The 15,586-nt window shown below is 37.1% G+C and overlaps 1 protein-coding gene across 1 annotated transcript in view; it reads left to right on the top strand.

Moving 5' to 3' along the window:
• LOC149777742 (steroid 17-alpha-hydroxylase/17,20 lyase-like) overlaps window positions 1-14,016 on the top strand; it is a 69,728-nt gene extending 55,712 nt beyond the window's left edge. Inside the window, exon 9 of the mRNA XM_089938786.1 lies at window positions 13,487-14,016. Coding sequence (XP_089794912.1) covers window positions 13,487-13,555 — 69 coding nt within the window. The 3' untranslated portion in view covers window positions 13,556-14,016. The remainder of the gene's footprint in view (window positions 1-13,486) is intronic.
• Window positions 14,017-15,586: the final 1,570 nt, after the last annotated feature.

Genomic DNA, 15,586 nt, shown 5'->3' with positions numbered 1-15,586 from the left:
TTTGTTTACAGTGAGAAACTCGTGTGAATGTGTTTTCTCTGTCTTTATAATATGTTATGCTTATAATATAACCATTGTAAGAGCTGTTAGTATTGTAGTCTAGCCATTGGAGTAGTAGATGGAATGCCTGTACAGGGATATCATACAAAGTACATTATTCAGAACTAGAGTTTTTGACCACTGTACCGAGAACGTGCACACTTTTATCTAGAATATAACAGGAGTAAGATTAAAACACACACACTAATTATATTTATGTATATTTCTCGTTCTGTATCGCTCTCTCTCTCCGACTCTCTATATGTGTGTCTGTCTCTGTCGGTCTGTCTGTCTGTCTGTCTGTCAAATAAGTCCCAATACTGAAATAAAAAATACGCAGCTAACTGAGGGTCGGAATAAAAGCAACGCAGACTGCCATGCAGAGAATCTGATAGAGTTATATTAAACAGCCATCATTAAAAGCATGCTGATATCGTTATCATAAATTTCTAGTCCCCTCTAAGATGAATACAAGAACGTAATATAAGGTAACAGTACAATAACGAATACATTTATATGGGAGATCACCGACGAGATCCATAGAGACAGAAATATTCGGGTGATATCTTCAATTCAATCTTTTATCTATCGTTCAGATATTTCGAAAAAAATACCCAAAAACATAAAAAGCGATTATTTATTGTTTGCCTACAAAACGAATACAACTTATTCGGCACAATCATAGCAGTATGACAAAGCTGGTCTATATACGATACGATCTGAAACATGTAATTGTTGGGTCTCAACTATTCTTTGCTAGCAACTATAATACTCTTACACCATACAATTTATATTCAAAATGACCTAGTTGTAGACAATAATTTAAACCAAGAAACTGATTGGTGCATGTGAAATCCCCGATTAATTTTTGTCCATGATTGTACATATATTGACAGAAAATGGCGTGATCCAAGACTTTAATATTATCCTTGAACCATCATGCTCACCTAGAAGAAAATTATATGATTCATGCTTTCTTATTATACATGAATAAAACAACCTTCCAAGACGTTGCTCTTTGTCCTTCTAAAAATCATTTTCGTAAATTCATTCCGTAAACAAAAATATATAATTCTTTTGGAATTGTTTAAATTAATAAGTGTTTCCATTTAGCTGCAGCCAATATATGTTTACCTATCCTTGATGCGTTCAATAAATATTTTGATGTTAATCATTTTCAATCTTTAAGAATACTCTTGAGTTCACATTAGTCTTTTTAACTCAATTATTCCATTCATCCAAAATGAAATAAAAGATATTCAACCTGGTCTCCCATGTATTAGGTAAGGAAATAATCAAATAATTTTTCATGACACAACATTCTTTATAACAGTAAATTTAACAAAAGGTGTCCAATTTCTCTCATACGATTGAGATTGTATGTTTAATTCTTCAGCCTTGTCTTAATAAATTAATTCTATCATTTCTATTTAATTTGTTTAGAATTGGATCACGAAGACACACGTTTCCCAAGTTAACGAATTTGCTTGACAAAACCTTGCATCTGTTATTTTTTTAAATTTCTTAACCAATGTTAATGCAAATGCAGGCGATCTTTGTTAAGAACATGAATGCATCTGATGTAGCTCTCAATGATATCTCAACATGAATGCATGTGATGTAGCTCTCAATGATATCTCAGTGGCATTTAGAACGACAGAGGCAATATCTACATATTGGGATACGAAGCATTTTAAAGTATCATTTCTATACATTTGATCCACTGATTTAACATCTCGGCATATAATGTGAAAATATGCTGCGATAAGGGATCTCCCTGCCTGCAACCGCGTCGAAATGGAAACCATTAAGACACTTGACTATTCACAGTGACGCATGACTTGATACGTTTTACAAATATTTAAATCCATTTTTAACCATTTAGCCAAATTATTAAAATAAAGACCTTTATCTTTAATTTCCATTAATCCGAATGGAAAACTTTTTGAAGAAGAACGTTGATCAGGAATATTTTCCTCTTCCGCGCATTGCATATTATTATACATATTAATTATATTTTCTTCTTATATATAGACCAGAACTAACTCCATTTGATCTGGGTGTGTTCATTTTGGCAACAATTCCTGAACTCGGTTCGCAATAGCTGACGACAAACCAGATAGACTGTATTTGAAAACTTTTAGTAATTGCCCTACATAGACAAGAAGTTCTAACTTCTTCCAAAAGAATTTTAAAAACTTCTGCAGTACATACATTTGAACATGGACTTGTGTTCATTAGAATGCTCTTTTTAACACTCATAGTATGCAATTAATCATTTCTGTTAGTTTTCTATTAAATTTAGGTAATTCAAACTGCGAGGCATAATTTTCTGCCACTCTAAATTTATACCGATTCTCAAAATTCGACTTTGGCTATTATAATATTTCACGGTGATCTTTAGTGTCGTACCATGTTTTTTGTTTACCTGAGGTATCTGTTTTGAAATATAATGTTCTTTTTCCCAGAATACATAGGTTTTATGATATGGTTTCCCTTCAAATTTCTTGTTACTTAATTCTAACCACCTCCATGCAATTTACTTTAGGCCTAATTTTAACCCCTTGTAGACGTTTTTCTCCAACTTCTTTAAGTGCTTATTTGTGTTAGTCTAATTTACCTGTACCTGTAGATTACCTGCACCTGTAGATTATCTCAGAACATCCTCCAATTGTCTTTTCATAAATCAAACATGTTCCTCATTTCGTACTCTTTTGGGGGATATATAAGAAATCGCAAATCCTCTAATGTCCTCCAGTTCAACTTCACAAATAAATATATCATCAAAAGTAAAATGTATTTTGGACCTACGGATTCTGCAAGGATTTTGATAGAATGTACAGGCATTTAATATTTGATTTATATGAGTACTTGATCGTTCCTTTAATAGAAGGAACATAATCATGATCTCAGAAAACAAGATTTATTCAATTTCCAGTATGTCCTGTGATTTATTTATTTCCGTATATTTGCCCTTAAATGAAGCCGTGTATTAAAAAGTCATCGGATATGTGTCCTCTTCAATACCGACTTGTCCCATGTTCCGTGACAGTTGACCTCAAATAGAAAACAAATATTCTTGCCTGCTTAAGTGTTTTTACGGCTCAAAGTAAATCTTTTTCTTTTCCATATTTAACTCTAACCGCATTTCAACATAATCTAAATCATTTGTCACACCTATCATTACCTCTCTCAGTTAATATTAACATAGATTTATGTGCCATTAACAGATTATAATCAACCAGATAAGCATTTTATTAACGTTCGTTTTAACATCTACTTATTTCTTTTAGTATTAGCGTATAAACATCTGGCAAATAACATTTAGGGTCATTTCTCTTAACCAGAAAATAATGTTCCTTTTCTTATTACATTTAACATGTACATATTACTGTTTGTATCTATTACAAAAGTGTCTTTGTTTAAATCTACTTAATACAAATGATTGCAACAGACGTAAAATGTCGAGGAGTTAAAGAAACATTACTTTTCCCATACGGCACCCATGGTTTTCTTTTCTGTTACTACGGAAATGTGTGTTTTATTAAATATATAAAGTATATTTTGTCTTAAGCAAACTCAGAACATCGCACGTTTTGTAGCTGATCCTCATGACAATTTAATGATACTAATGAGATACTATTGTATAAAATGTATTTCGAGAGAAAATATATTTGAGATAGAAATATTGAAAATGTGCATCTTTTAAACTGATATAGGGTACACCATGTCTTAGGCAAATTCAGAGCATCATCATATTTTTATTCGATCCCCTAAACTTTGAGGATTTACTGATATTGAGATAGCATTATATAAAGTTAGGTTCAAATGAAATGTCAATATTTTTCTTAACTGTATTTCTATGATCATGATGTTTTATTATCCATTAAACAGATTGTAATATTTACCGATATTGTGATGTTGTTTATTGTCTGCCTGTTTTTCCTGTCACCTGTATTTTATATTAGCAAATAAACCAGAGAAAATTGGCATGAATATGTGTTTTCTCTCACAGAAGTGAAATAGTTACACAAGTGTTACAATATATGTAGTTTCCGTTAGTATTATTGTCACAGTGTTATCAAACTATCTTTGCCAATACCATCTTGTTATTTTAAAATATCCTGGCCTCACTCGTTACCATGTATCGGTAGTTTTGTGTCATTCTATATTCGCACCATTCTAGCAATAGTATTAGATATAGTGACAGTTTTAACTCGTGCCGATCTTCCTTATTTACAATTATATATTTACAATTATATATGACAGTTAAAGACTAAACATTTCTGAAATCGGTCAGTATCCAGTATTTGGCAACATGATGTTGCCAACATGATGTTGCCATATATCGCAGGATTTCCTAAATCTGAATCTGTTAAAAAAAAACATCGGCCTTCTGGCCTGGACTTTAAGATAACGCATTAGTTTTAAATATTTTGTGCATTTAAAATTTTATAGTAAATACGAGGAGAAAGTATACTATACAAACAATACATAAACCAATAGCAATATAAAAAAAATATCAGCTCGGGGTTTTACGAAAGCTATGTCAAACAATTAAACTGAGTTATGCGTATCAGAGTGTCACTCAAACACCTCAAGTATATTGATGACCATTCGACTAAAAGCCTACCACAAAAAGCAAAATATTGCAAGAGAAAATACGATTGCTCTTGCCATCAAGAAAAATTACGTGCTGTGAGGACGCACACACACTCCAGAAAACTGCACTGTTCGGCAACGATATATTCTACTGTCACCTTTACGTTGACGTTGATGACGACCGCTACTAACCCTGATTTAGCAATCATGTTTCCTAATTTGATTATTTAAAATTGTAAACAAATATAGTGAAGAACTTCCCCTTCTCCAGGAGCGGTGACAACGGCTTCTACTGCACTTCTGCATTTAAAACGGTGATCTCTTCTAAGAACATAAATACAAGACAGCAGACGTGTTGTGAAGTTTTCTGAATGTATTCAAACAACAACTGTCGGGCCCCTATTTCCGCTTCTATTTGCGATAATAACTTTGCGATACTTCAAATTTTACTAAGTAGGAATGACCACAAGCAATAGAAAGTTATATGACTTTAATTTTGATATTTGCAGACAAACCATTTCACCAGTGTCACTAGATATATTTCTATGCAATTTTTGCAATTTTCCAAAACAAGCACAATTGCAACTTTACTAGAAATTGTCACTTAACAAAAATTCCAGTCCATTTGTTTGAAGAAAAGACTGCGACTCAGTAGTGTATCACTTCACTCTATATCAATGTTTGCATTTATGTCAAAAATGTCTACGTGAGAAAAAACGTGTCCGTTTCAAAACGCGACCCAGTGATGTAACCGTTCAGTATTTGGTGTGACAAGAATAGATGGAACAGAACACAACAAGGATTGCAAATTGACACTCTAGACAGTCTGTCTGCTCTGCAAACGCCGGCGAATAGGCCTGTTTTTCTTAAACCACATTAGAACAAAATAATGGGTGGCTCGTTGTAAACGATTTCATTAGTTACACATATTTTCTACAGCCTTAAGTTCGAATCTGCATCAGTCGCTCTTCACACAGTAACAGGATCGGACGTGTTATTCTGCGCCTGACCTCGGCTCTGCCTGCCTTGAATTTATGACCAAACAATGCATCACACAATGTAAGTGACTACATTGGCTAACATATATTTTCCACCACTTTAGTTCAGAATTGGTTCCAGTTGTTATTCATATAGCGAGAAGATCAGAGTTATTTTCTTAACCTGAGTACTAAAGAATCTAATGCACAAACAATCGTACCAATAGCGATACATGGATACTGTCAGTTTTGTTGCTAAATACATAACGGCAGGTTTGGGTTTACAATTTTGTGAAAACTTTATATCGATGATTTCCAAGGAAGGATTTTAGTAGACTGTATCCCCAGTTCAATCTTGTTATAGTTCACAGTGTTGGATGGTTTCCTGGAGGGAGTATTATTAAAATGAGATGTGTGTTTTTAAACTACTTAAGGAAATATATAATACGAAACGCACGTGTCGAGATATTTTTAAAAGTAGGAATAACATATAATCTCTCTCTCTCTCTCCGTCATAATGACTTTGATTGAAATCCTAATGCTATAGTTTCCCGTTTAAAGATAAAAATTTGATTCGTCGTCACAATAATTACGTGAACTGTTCCGTTGTTTGTCAATATTTTTTCATAATCTTACACCCTACACATTTTAAAACGATATATTTCCATATTAAATAAGTAAATTGGATGGTACAGAATTTTGAGTTAACATGAGCTTTTGCACTTCAAATATCTTAGCTTTATGCTCTTTTTGCACTGCAATGTGTCATGGAAAACAACTCTAACAATAGAGTGACCGTTTTACAGAAAGGACACAAAGAAACAAACACATAGTATTTAACAATGACACAGGTATAGCTGCACTCTATGAATAGTCTTATTGTAAGTCTCAGTGTAATGACAAAATGCAACAATGTTTGACATTTTACAGATAAGTTTAGACTGATGACAGAACAAGACTTCTTTTTTACTGCTCTCCTGTTAATGATTTTAGGGACATGTAAAATTGCTTGTAATCTCAATGCGTGTGCAGGTAAACATAACCCATAACACACGATGAATATTTGGGGGGCAGATGTTACTACAGTTATTCGAAAATGAATTTAAGACTTTTGCTTTAAAACAACTGATGAAATAAATAATTGCCAATGATTGTTCATATTAATTCACCAGTTGGATGGCTCGCACTAACTCACTGCTAGATTTGGAAGTTAACGGCACGACAAGGCAAATTTAGAAAGGACTTCGATGACACAAAACAAATATTTGTAGCCACGATTCTAGGCGACCAAATGAGAGATATCGGCTAAATCGATTTGCCAGTGATAACCGATGCTCTCCACTAGGGTGCGACTTCTGGAAAATTTTCGTCGAATGGGTTTGTATAAGGCTTGTTCTTGTAACCATCTTGCACTTGAGATAAACGGAGACTTTTCAGTCGAGTATTGGCAGCATGATACAATTTCTGAACTCCTCCGTAACCTGCAGGATCGGATGAATCGTAATAAATGCCAGCTAACTCCTTCTCCATTATTTCCTAATAGGTCACCCACTATTCGCTGATGCTACTCTTTTCTTCGTGTGGTATTTTCTTGGTTTGTATTGCTTTGCGTGTCCCGAGAGCATTAGGTGTCGAGGAGGAGGATGTCTGTATAGGGGTAATCGGTTCTTGTTTCACTTCTATCTTCACCTTCTTTTCCTTTCTGTGGAAGAAAGGGTGCTCATCATCTTTTTAATCCATTCAATTCTGGATGTAGGTGGTGTTGTTACCTTGCGTAATGTCTCTGGTGGGGTTGTTAACTTGCGTACTTTTTCTGGTGAAGTTTGAAACTCTTCTTCTCATTTTTCTGTCTTGGTCACTGGCTATGATGGACTTTTCATCAGTCTTAAAATCTTTCAGGGTTGGTATAGATGTTTCGGCTAAAGCTTTCTGGTAAAAGAGTTGCAGTCGTTGCAATAGTTGACCGTACCATTGCGATTTTTCCTGTTTTTGACAAATCGTTGCGATCCATCAACGATTGCAACTTCGTGTTGTGACTGGGACATCTGAGTCAAATGAGGATTGGGAGGCAAATGCGGGGTTCGTTGTTCTTGCCAACGATGGCATTCCATCTATCGTTCGTAAGGCGCTAAAGTCAGTTTTCGTCCTTCCAAAGGTTTCCAAAGGTCACGTCTGAGATCTTTTGACCTTTGAGCTCCCTTTTAACTTCTTGGTATCTTTTCATCTTGCTCCCATGAGTCATCACCGCATTGGTCCCAATACTCCTTTCAGCAAGGGTCCTAACAACATGGGCAAAATTACTATGCGTTGTACCAACATCGTTTTCTTTTGACGAATGAGTATTTTCTTCTTGACCATTTGGCAAAGAACGTACCGATGCTTGGCAAAGCATTCTTTTTGGTGTTTAGACAAAGGTATCGTGCCTTTTAAGACGTTCAGGTAACATTAACACATAGTATCGACGACGTCTTCGGAGGATATTTGAATGCGGTGTGCTGACAAGGTTGGTCTTGGTTACACGTTTCGGCACAAGTACGGCACAAAGGAAAAATCAGTTTTCCTTGCAATGGTGAGGTTAAATGAGATGGTACAAGTCCGTAGGAGGCAAGACTTTACACTTGATCAATCCTTCGTATTGTCGAATGTTGTCCAGGTTGATGTGTTCCGTCAGCAAATGCGGGTGCCCTGCTGAAAGGTGTCAATATTTGCACACGTAAGGATACAGCAAACACACGTTCAAGTATCTGATTTCTTCTCCTTTCTCCTCGTCCGCGTGGTACAGCAAACAGGTGGTATTTGTCCGTCCTCCATACAAACTGTCCCTCGGGTTCAGTAGGTCTACCAGCTTGTTACTTTCCACGATGCGTTTAAACTCGGGATCGGTTTTCAAACGGTGATCGTACTCGTGTTCAAACATTTCTACCATTCGGTATCCTTGCTGTTATAATTTCAAACGCCGCTGACAAGTGGCCTGGTACAAGTCTTCCATGGTCCGTTGTAACAACTGATTTTTATTGTCACGTTGAGGGTAGCAGAGGGGACATCCGTGAAATAAGAAACCGTTAAACTCGTACACGATCTGAGGGTTTTCTAAGTCTCAGCCGTCCACCAAATACCTTCAGATGGTCTTTTCGCCTCTTCCGTTGTGGGCACATTGGATCCATGTGTCTCCCTTGTCGCACAAGTAATGTAACCAGCATAGGGCTTTGGCCGAGTATTGACGTTTGACAAAACTGATAGTTTGAGGTGTTGTGACTGTCAGTGTGTTTTCGGGCATGAAACGTTGGCGGTGCACTAAGAAACTCGCTTTGGCAATGGTGCAGCTTTTTTCATAGGATCGACTCTTCTGTGTTCCATGAACAGTTCTCGAAATTTTCCACAGCAACGCGTAAAATGTCCACGTTAGAACGACAATACTTTAACATTTCTTCCTGAAAGTCGAAAGAGGTCAGAGGCATGTGTCTGGTACCAAGCGTAGAAAGCTTCTCGTTGTTCGGTGCGCATGTTGTCGGGGTCGTAGTAGTGTGTCTCAAGCAAATGGGGTAGAAAGGCATGTTTATTGGTTTAGGTATTGAAAAAGTGCGGGAAATAGCCTTTGGTCATTTCTGTCATTCCAAACGTTTTAGGCATTTGACTCAAAGGCATTGCCAAATATCACATCGAATCTTCAAACTGTATTTGTCCCATTTGAATGGAAATAAGTTTGGCTCCGTTCAATGTCACTTTCCCACGTTCGGCACTTCGTTCCGTATAGTATCTAAGAAGAAACTGTCCATCGTATCCCGAGATATAGTGAGCCGTAACCGTGGCATGGCGATGGCAATCTCCGTAACGTTCGATATCCTCTTGGATCCACGTCTCCTCGATGTGGTCTAAGATCCATTGGGCGAGATTGGCTAGCATGTTCGGTGCCCGAAAATTGTTTTCACGTCCTCCAGGAATCTTTCTGCAGTGAGGGCAATGACTAAAGATAGCCTCTTGGATGTACTTCTCATATGCTCGATGAGCCACACAGACATTAGGGATTGGAATGCCGGTCTCTTGCATGCATTCGAAATCGAAAAAAGACGAAATTCCCTTTCTTCTGGTCATCTTCTTCCTCTTGATGTTTGGAATGGTATTTTCCAATGTAGCATTCGTGTTCCAAGTCCACGATTTGGCGACAAATGTGACATCGTTTCTTTCCTGAACATACGTGTGCCTTAGCACTATTGGTACGTATGCCATGTCTACAAGTATGGCACAATCTCAGCAGTTGACAAGTACTTTTCTGATGTGAACCTTGCGTTTTCAGATGTTGTTGGTAACAGGTAGGTCTGACAAAAGTTCGCTGGCAAGCAGGGCAATACACAATGCTTGTGTTGCTCTCAATTTTTATAGCCATAGTCACATTCCTCACAATAATAACTGTATCCGAGGAATAGGGCGATAGTGGTGATGGTATCAAAATGTTCATCGTGATGAGAGACGTGAATGTATTTTCCGTCTTTGAAATCTTTGACTCGAAACTACAGAGGTCCGCGCACTTCTTTAGGGCATACTTTCAAGGTGTAGCGTGGTGCTAAGACATCTTGCAATTTTTGCATTTCAGGAATGCCGCAGGCTGTGTCTTTAGATAGCCCCGCTTGCTGTAACAGGAGTTCTGTTTCGCTTCGTTGTTGCTACGTTCGATTTTTGAATAGTTTGCCAAGCTCTTTTCCATTCTACAGTGTCGTTCTTGTCGGCATACGTTCGTCCCACCACGATGGCACGGGCCAAACACATCTTGTCTTGACGGTTATTAATTCGGACGAGGCTACTTTTGATCCTGCGAAGGTCGTCCACCTATAACACATTTTCGCGTCCTGTCCTTTTGGGAAGAGAAAGAAATGTGGTTCATGAACATCGGTGATGTGAAACATGTCGTTAGATTGATGCACCTGTTGAATCTTGTCGATGACTTTGGAAGGTGTCAGTTATACCTGGCACCTAAAATCTATCAAAACGGGGTGACTTTAAACTTCTATCGTGATGAATGGACATTCTCAAGCTATCGTCTTTAATGGCTTCACATTGCCGTTTCAGAGTGGTTAACAGAGAATCTCACACCTTGGTGATGAACCCCTCTGCTTTCTCCAACGGTACTGGCGAATGTGCTGGTACCGGAGCAAATTCTTGATAAGAAGAGAGAAAATCCGCCAATTAAAATCGTTCCCTTCTGGTAGTAGGACTATGTTGACTTTGGTAGCCACTGCTATGCCATCGCTTCTCGTCTCCACGGCCGGTGCACCCCAATTCGTCGTCTTCTTAGATTCCGTCATGTTTGAAAACTCTGTGGCATTGATTTACTGCGCACAGACGCTAGCGCATGTATATGAGAAATGTGGCGTCACAAGCAGCTCTCTTCCGATTGAAAGACAGACTCCGCACTGTGACTAAATTTTGCAACGCTTGTTTGGATTGGTAAAAAAAAACTCGATCTGTTTCGGTCCGCTCTTCCACTATAAATAACCACGGTTCATTTCATTTCCTTCACATGTTCTCGTCACAAGATGTGGACTAACGTTGAATCATCTGCTCTCGTATCGTCCATGCTGTTCCATAATGACTTACCCATGTATGTGAAATCATTATGAACAATCATCCGGATCACCGATTCGAGCGTTTGGAAAAGAAGAATCTATGTGGAGAGACAAGGCCGTTTAAAGACAGGCCTCATATACGGTCCAGAAGTCAGAAGAAGTTTGAGGAAGAGAAGAAGATCTATGAGAGACCCTCTATGTTAACAAAATGATGTTAACAACAAAAATGGCCCTTTTCAGGGCGACTCATATGCCTCGAAAGGATTTGCTTTCTTGCCTATTAAAACATTTTTAGTCAATTTTAGGTATAATCGATCGATGTTCATCAATCTATGTCTGTATGTTGTATGTATTATATATGTCAATGTCCAATGTCCAGTACCGTGACGTCACCTCACCTGTTCCATTCCTATTGTGCATATACATTCCGAACCTTTTGTCCGTATATAGTCCCAACCTTTTGTCCGTATAAATCTTGTCCGTATACAGCCTTACGACCTTTTTGACTGGATTTTCCATTGTGCGTATACAGCCCCTATCAATTACTAGTGTTGATTTGGCGTGTGCGAAAATGTGTGAATACAGTCCGTTTATTTAGTTAATGGGCTATTGGGAAAATGTTTAAACGTTATCAATACACGTTTTTCTGATTATAAAACGAAATAGATTAAACTTTGTGAATAAACGTTTGTTCAGATAGGCACATTAAGGTCAACTGAGAGTAAGATGTTAAATTGTATCGATACTGTTTCGCAAAATATACGAAGCTTTTCACAAGTATGCAGTTTATATTACTCGAGAGCAATTCGCCAACGACATTGAATACGATTAGGCAGGGTTCTTTGGTATCACGTCATTATCACAGCATTAAATTATAGTCTTAGAGACGGACTTCTACAATACATCTGAGCTTGTCCATCTTTCCCATAATAGTTCACTCCGTTGCAAACACTTTCATGTCTTTAAATTAGGTACCACATAGATATTTGCGCGTGCATCGTCTTCAACGTCTTCATTAATTAGACTAGTGGTCTTAGTGACGATTTTAACGATGATGATTAAACTGATTTTCCTGGCTATCATATTCAATATGCTCATTGAGAAACCCCACTTCAACATATTATTCGAATTGCCTAAATGTTTCCGCGACGTGAAACTGAACATTTTACTTCGATCTAATGTTTAAATTTGTAAGCATTCATACATATCCTTTCGGTAGTGTTATTACTTATATGCACACTACGAATGTCGTTCTTCTTCGCAGCCTTTCTTATATTCTGGATAGCAATCGTTCATGCCTTCTTGATTAGCAGAGTACATGTGTACTCATTTTCTAATAGTGTGATTCATGCCCTCTCGATTGGTACAGTACATGTGTACTCATTTTCCAATACAGTGATTCATGCCCTCTCGATTGGTACAGTACATGTGTATACATTTTCCAATACAGTGATTCGTATACATTTTCCAATACAGTGATTCGTGCCCTCTCGATTGGTACAGTACATGTGTACACATTTTCCAATACAGTGATTCATGCCGTCTCGATTGGTACAGTACATGTGTACACATTTTCTAATACAGTGATTCATGCCTTCTTGATTAGCACAGTACATGTGTACACATTTTCCAATACAGTGATTCGTGCCTTCTTGATTGGTACAGTATGTTATGAAATGCCCGATATGGCTCATTTAGTCTTCCATACTTTTCATATAATCAGGTTGTCTTGTTTCACGCGCCGTAATATTTCTGTAAATGTAATTTTTCGTCGTATCGCGTGACGCTTTTATTGCTCGCGCGGCACGTGTGACATAATATATTATTGCGCACTACTATATATATCGGGTAGAGATATTGAAGGGCACAGCCAATACAGAGGGAAGCGTTAAACATATTCAGCTGTCGGGCAGGTGCCATTGTAATTTAGTTAGAGCCAAACAGTTGGGCGAGTCGAATGTTTTTTAGTCAACACTTTTTATTATTTACAATAATTATTCAGTTTCGTAAAAGCACGTTCATTGTTGTATTATGTGGTCACATCGTTTATCGTATTTGCAATTCAGTTTATTAAGATATAACCTAGGCAATGCGGTAGCGAGTTAATTTCATCTAGTCCCTATCACGACTAATTTCGAAAACATATTATGTATGTATTAACGTCATAGCATTACGTATATTTATTTTTATTGCATAGCATTCCTATGTCATACTTCGTACCTATCGTATATTCTTAAGGTAGTTGCAACAAAACCCATTCCAATTAAATTAGACTATTGGAAATGTGTGTTTATTTTCCATATTCAGCTCGCCGGTTATGAGCAGCCGGATGGGCTTGTGGATACCATGACGTCTGGTGTACCATTACTAGATTAACCCACCAATTCAGTGCCAACGTACGGGTACAAGTGCGGAGGGGAAAGTGACCGTGCCAGAGAGAAGGCCGTGTCAACCTGTATTTGCCAATCAAGTAGTGTTTTGACTACAAGTAAAGCACAATAACAAGTAGTGCACTGACTACAAGTAAAAGCACAATAACAAGTAGTGGTTTGACTACATGTGAATTGTGACAGTAGTGTCTGACTACATAAATGTTTGCAACCAGTAGTTGATTATATAGGTTTGCAACAAGCATTTGTTTATATGAAAGTTTGCTAGAGATATTTGTATACATGAAGTTTATATGGAGTTGCTAGAACTTTTTGACTACATGAATGTGACATAGTAGTCAAAGTATATTTCATATGTGTTTTATATTCATTTTATATGCTTTTCTGTGTTATTTTCATATCATTAGTACCAGTGTTTAATACATTGTCATTTGTCATCCACGAACGTGTTTATTGTTTCTTTAAAACTCTGCCCGGTCTCAAAGGGTCAGCTCGACTACGTTACACAGTACATGTGTACACATTTTCCAATACAGTGATTCGTGCCCTTTCCATTGGTACAGTACATGTGTACACATTTTCCAATAGTGGTTCATGCCTTCTTGATTAGCACAGTACATGTGTACACATTTTCCAATACACTTATTCATGCCGTCTTGATTTGTACAGTACATGTGTACACATTTTCCAATACAGTGATTCATGCCCTCTTGATTGGTACAGTACATGTGTACATATTTTCAAATAGTCATTCGTGCCTTCTTGATTGGCACAGTACATGTGTACACATTTTCAAATAGTCATTCATACCCTCTTGATTGGCACAGCACATGTGTACACATTTTCAAATACAATCAAAGAATCTTTAAGGTACCACTTCTGCTTGTAAAAAGAAGAGAGCGATGACCCCCTAGCACAAGTGTAAGGAACCCATATATGTTCACCTTTAAGACATGTTTAAAAATCACTTAATATATTTGTCAACAGAATATCAGTGCAAAACCATGAAGGCAAAGTAAATTTCCCTAAAGTGCTAAACATTTTACCATATAATCAATTCACTTTCAGCAAGTAAAGTTTGAATTTTGATATATAAAATTGAAAGGATAAATCTAATAAATATATGTAATAAATACAATATTTAGCCACCTATGTGTAGATCAACAGAACAAAGTGAAAAGCTTGGCATATGAAATGGAACTTTCAACTCAATCACATGTGAAACTGGAATTTCCGATGTATAACACGGCATTTTCAGCCAATTTTTTATAATTCATCCAATAACTTTTTAAGAATTATATCTTAAAAACAGAATCTTCAGCCATTGTTATGCAATTAAACCAATGTGATTGAGAAAGCCAACATAAGAAATGGGACTTTCTACGGCATCAGTTTGATTTATCCTGTTAAATTGGAATTCTCTACATGCGAGGTTGACATTTCAACTGCAACTATCTCATTAGACGAACTTTTGTCTCCAACGGCGCCTCAAACCTCATTCTTTCATGGGGAACGGCTGGGTCGCAAATTGATTTACCCATTGAAAGTCACGTGTTAGTTATGTAAAGTTTATATGACCTAAATATGTAAGTTCGTTGAGATCGAATACCTTTTATTCTATCTTGAGCGATATTTTCTGCACCTGGGAGATATCAACATGTTAGCGATACAGATGGCAAGAATCATAGTTGTTTTGCATGTTCTCCACTTATACGTAACAGGTGTACAAAAGCTCCACTCATACGTAACAGGTGTACAAAAGCTCCACTCATACGTAACAGGTGTAAAAAGCTCTTGGAAGCCTTTTTCAAGTTGAATCCCTTCGTTTCCGATTCAGCTTTGACTGATTTGCGAAGAAATGCGGGCCCCTGATTTGCCGAGAAGGGTTACGCCGATGTCCTGAAAGACCGACCATATCATTTCTTTATCAAATATATCTTTGACAATGCAGACGGGGTAATATTTGGTGAGAGTTTTTGTAATCTGGTCATCTAGTTCTACTTCTTGTAATTATTCA

This window comes from Sinohyriopsis cumingii, chromosome 17 (assembly GCF_028554795.1).
Source record: "Sinohyriopsis cumingii isolate HCF-2022 chromosome 17, ASM2855479v2, whole genome shotgun sequence".
NCBI classification, from domain to species: Eukaryota; Metazoa; Mollusca; class Bivalvia; order Unionida; family Unionidae; genus Sinohyriopsis; species Sinohyriopsis cumingii.
Note: the sequence above shows the minus strand (reverse complement) of the source record. Positions and strands in the feature narration are given on the sequence as shown.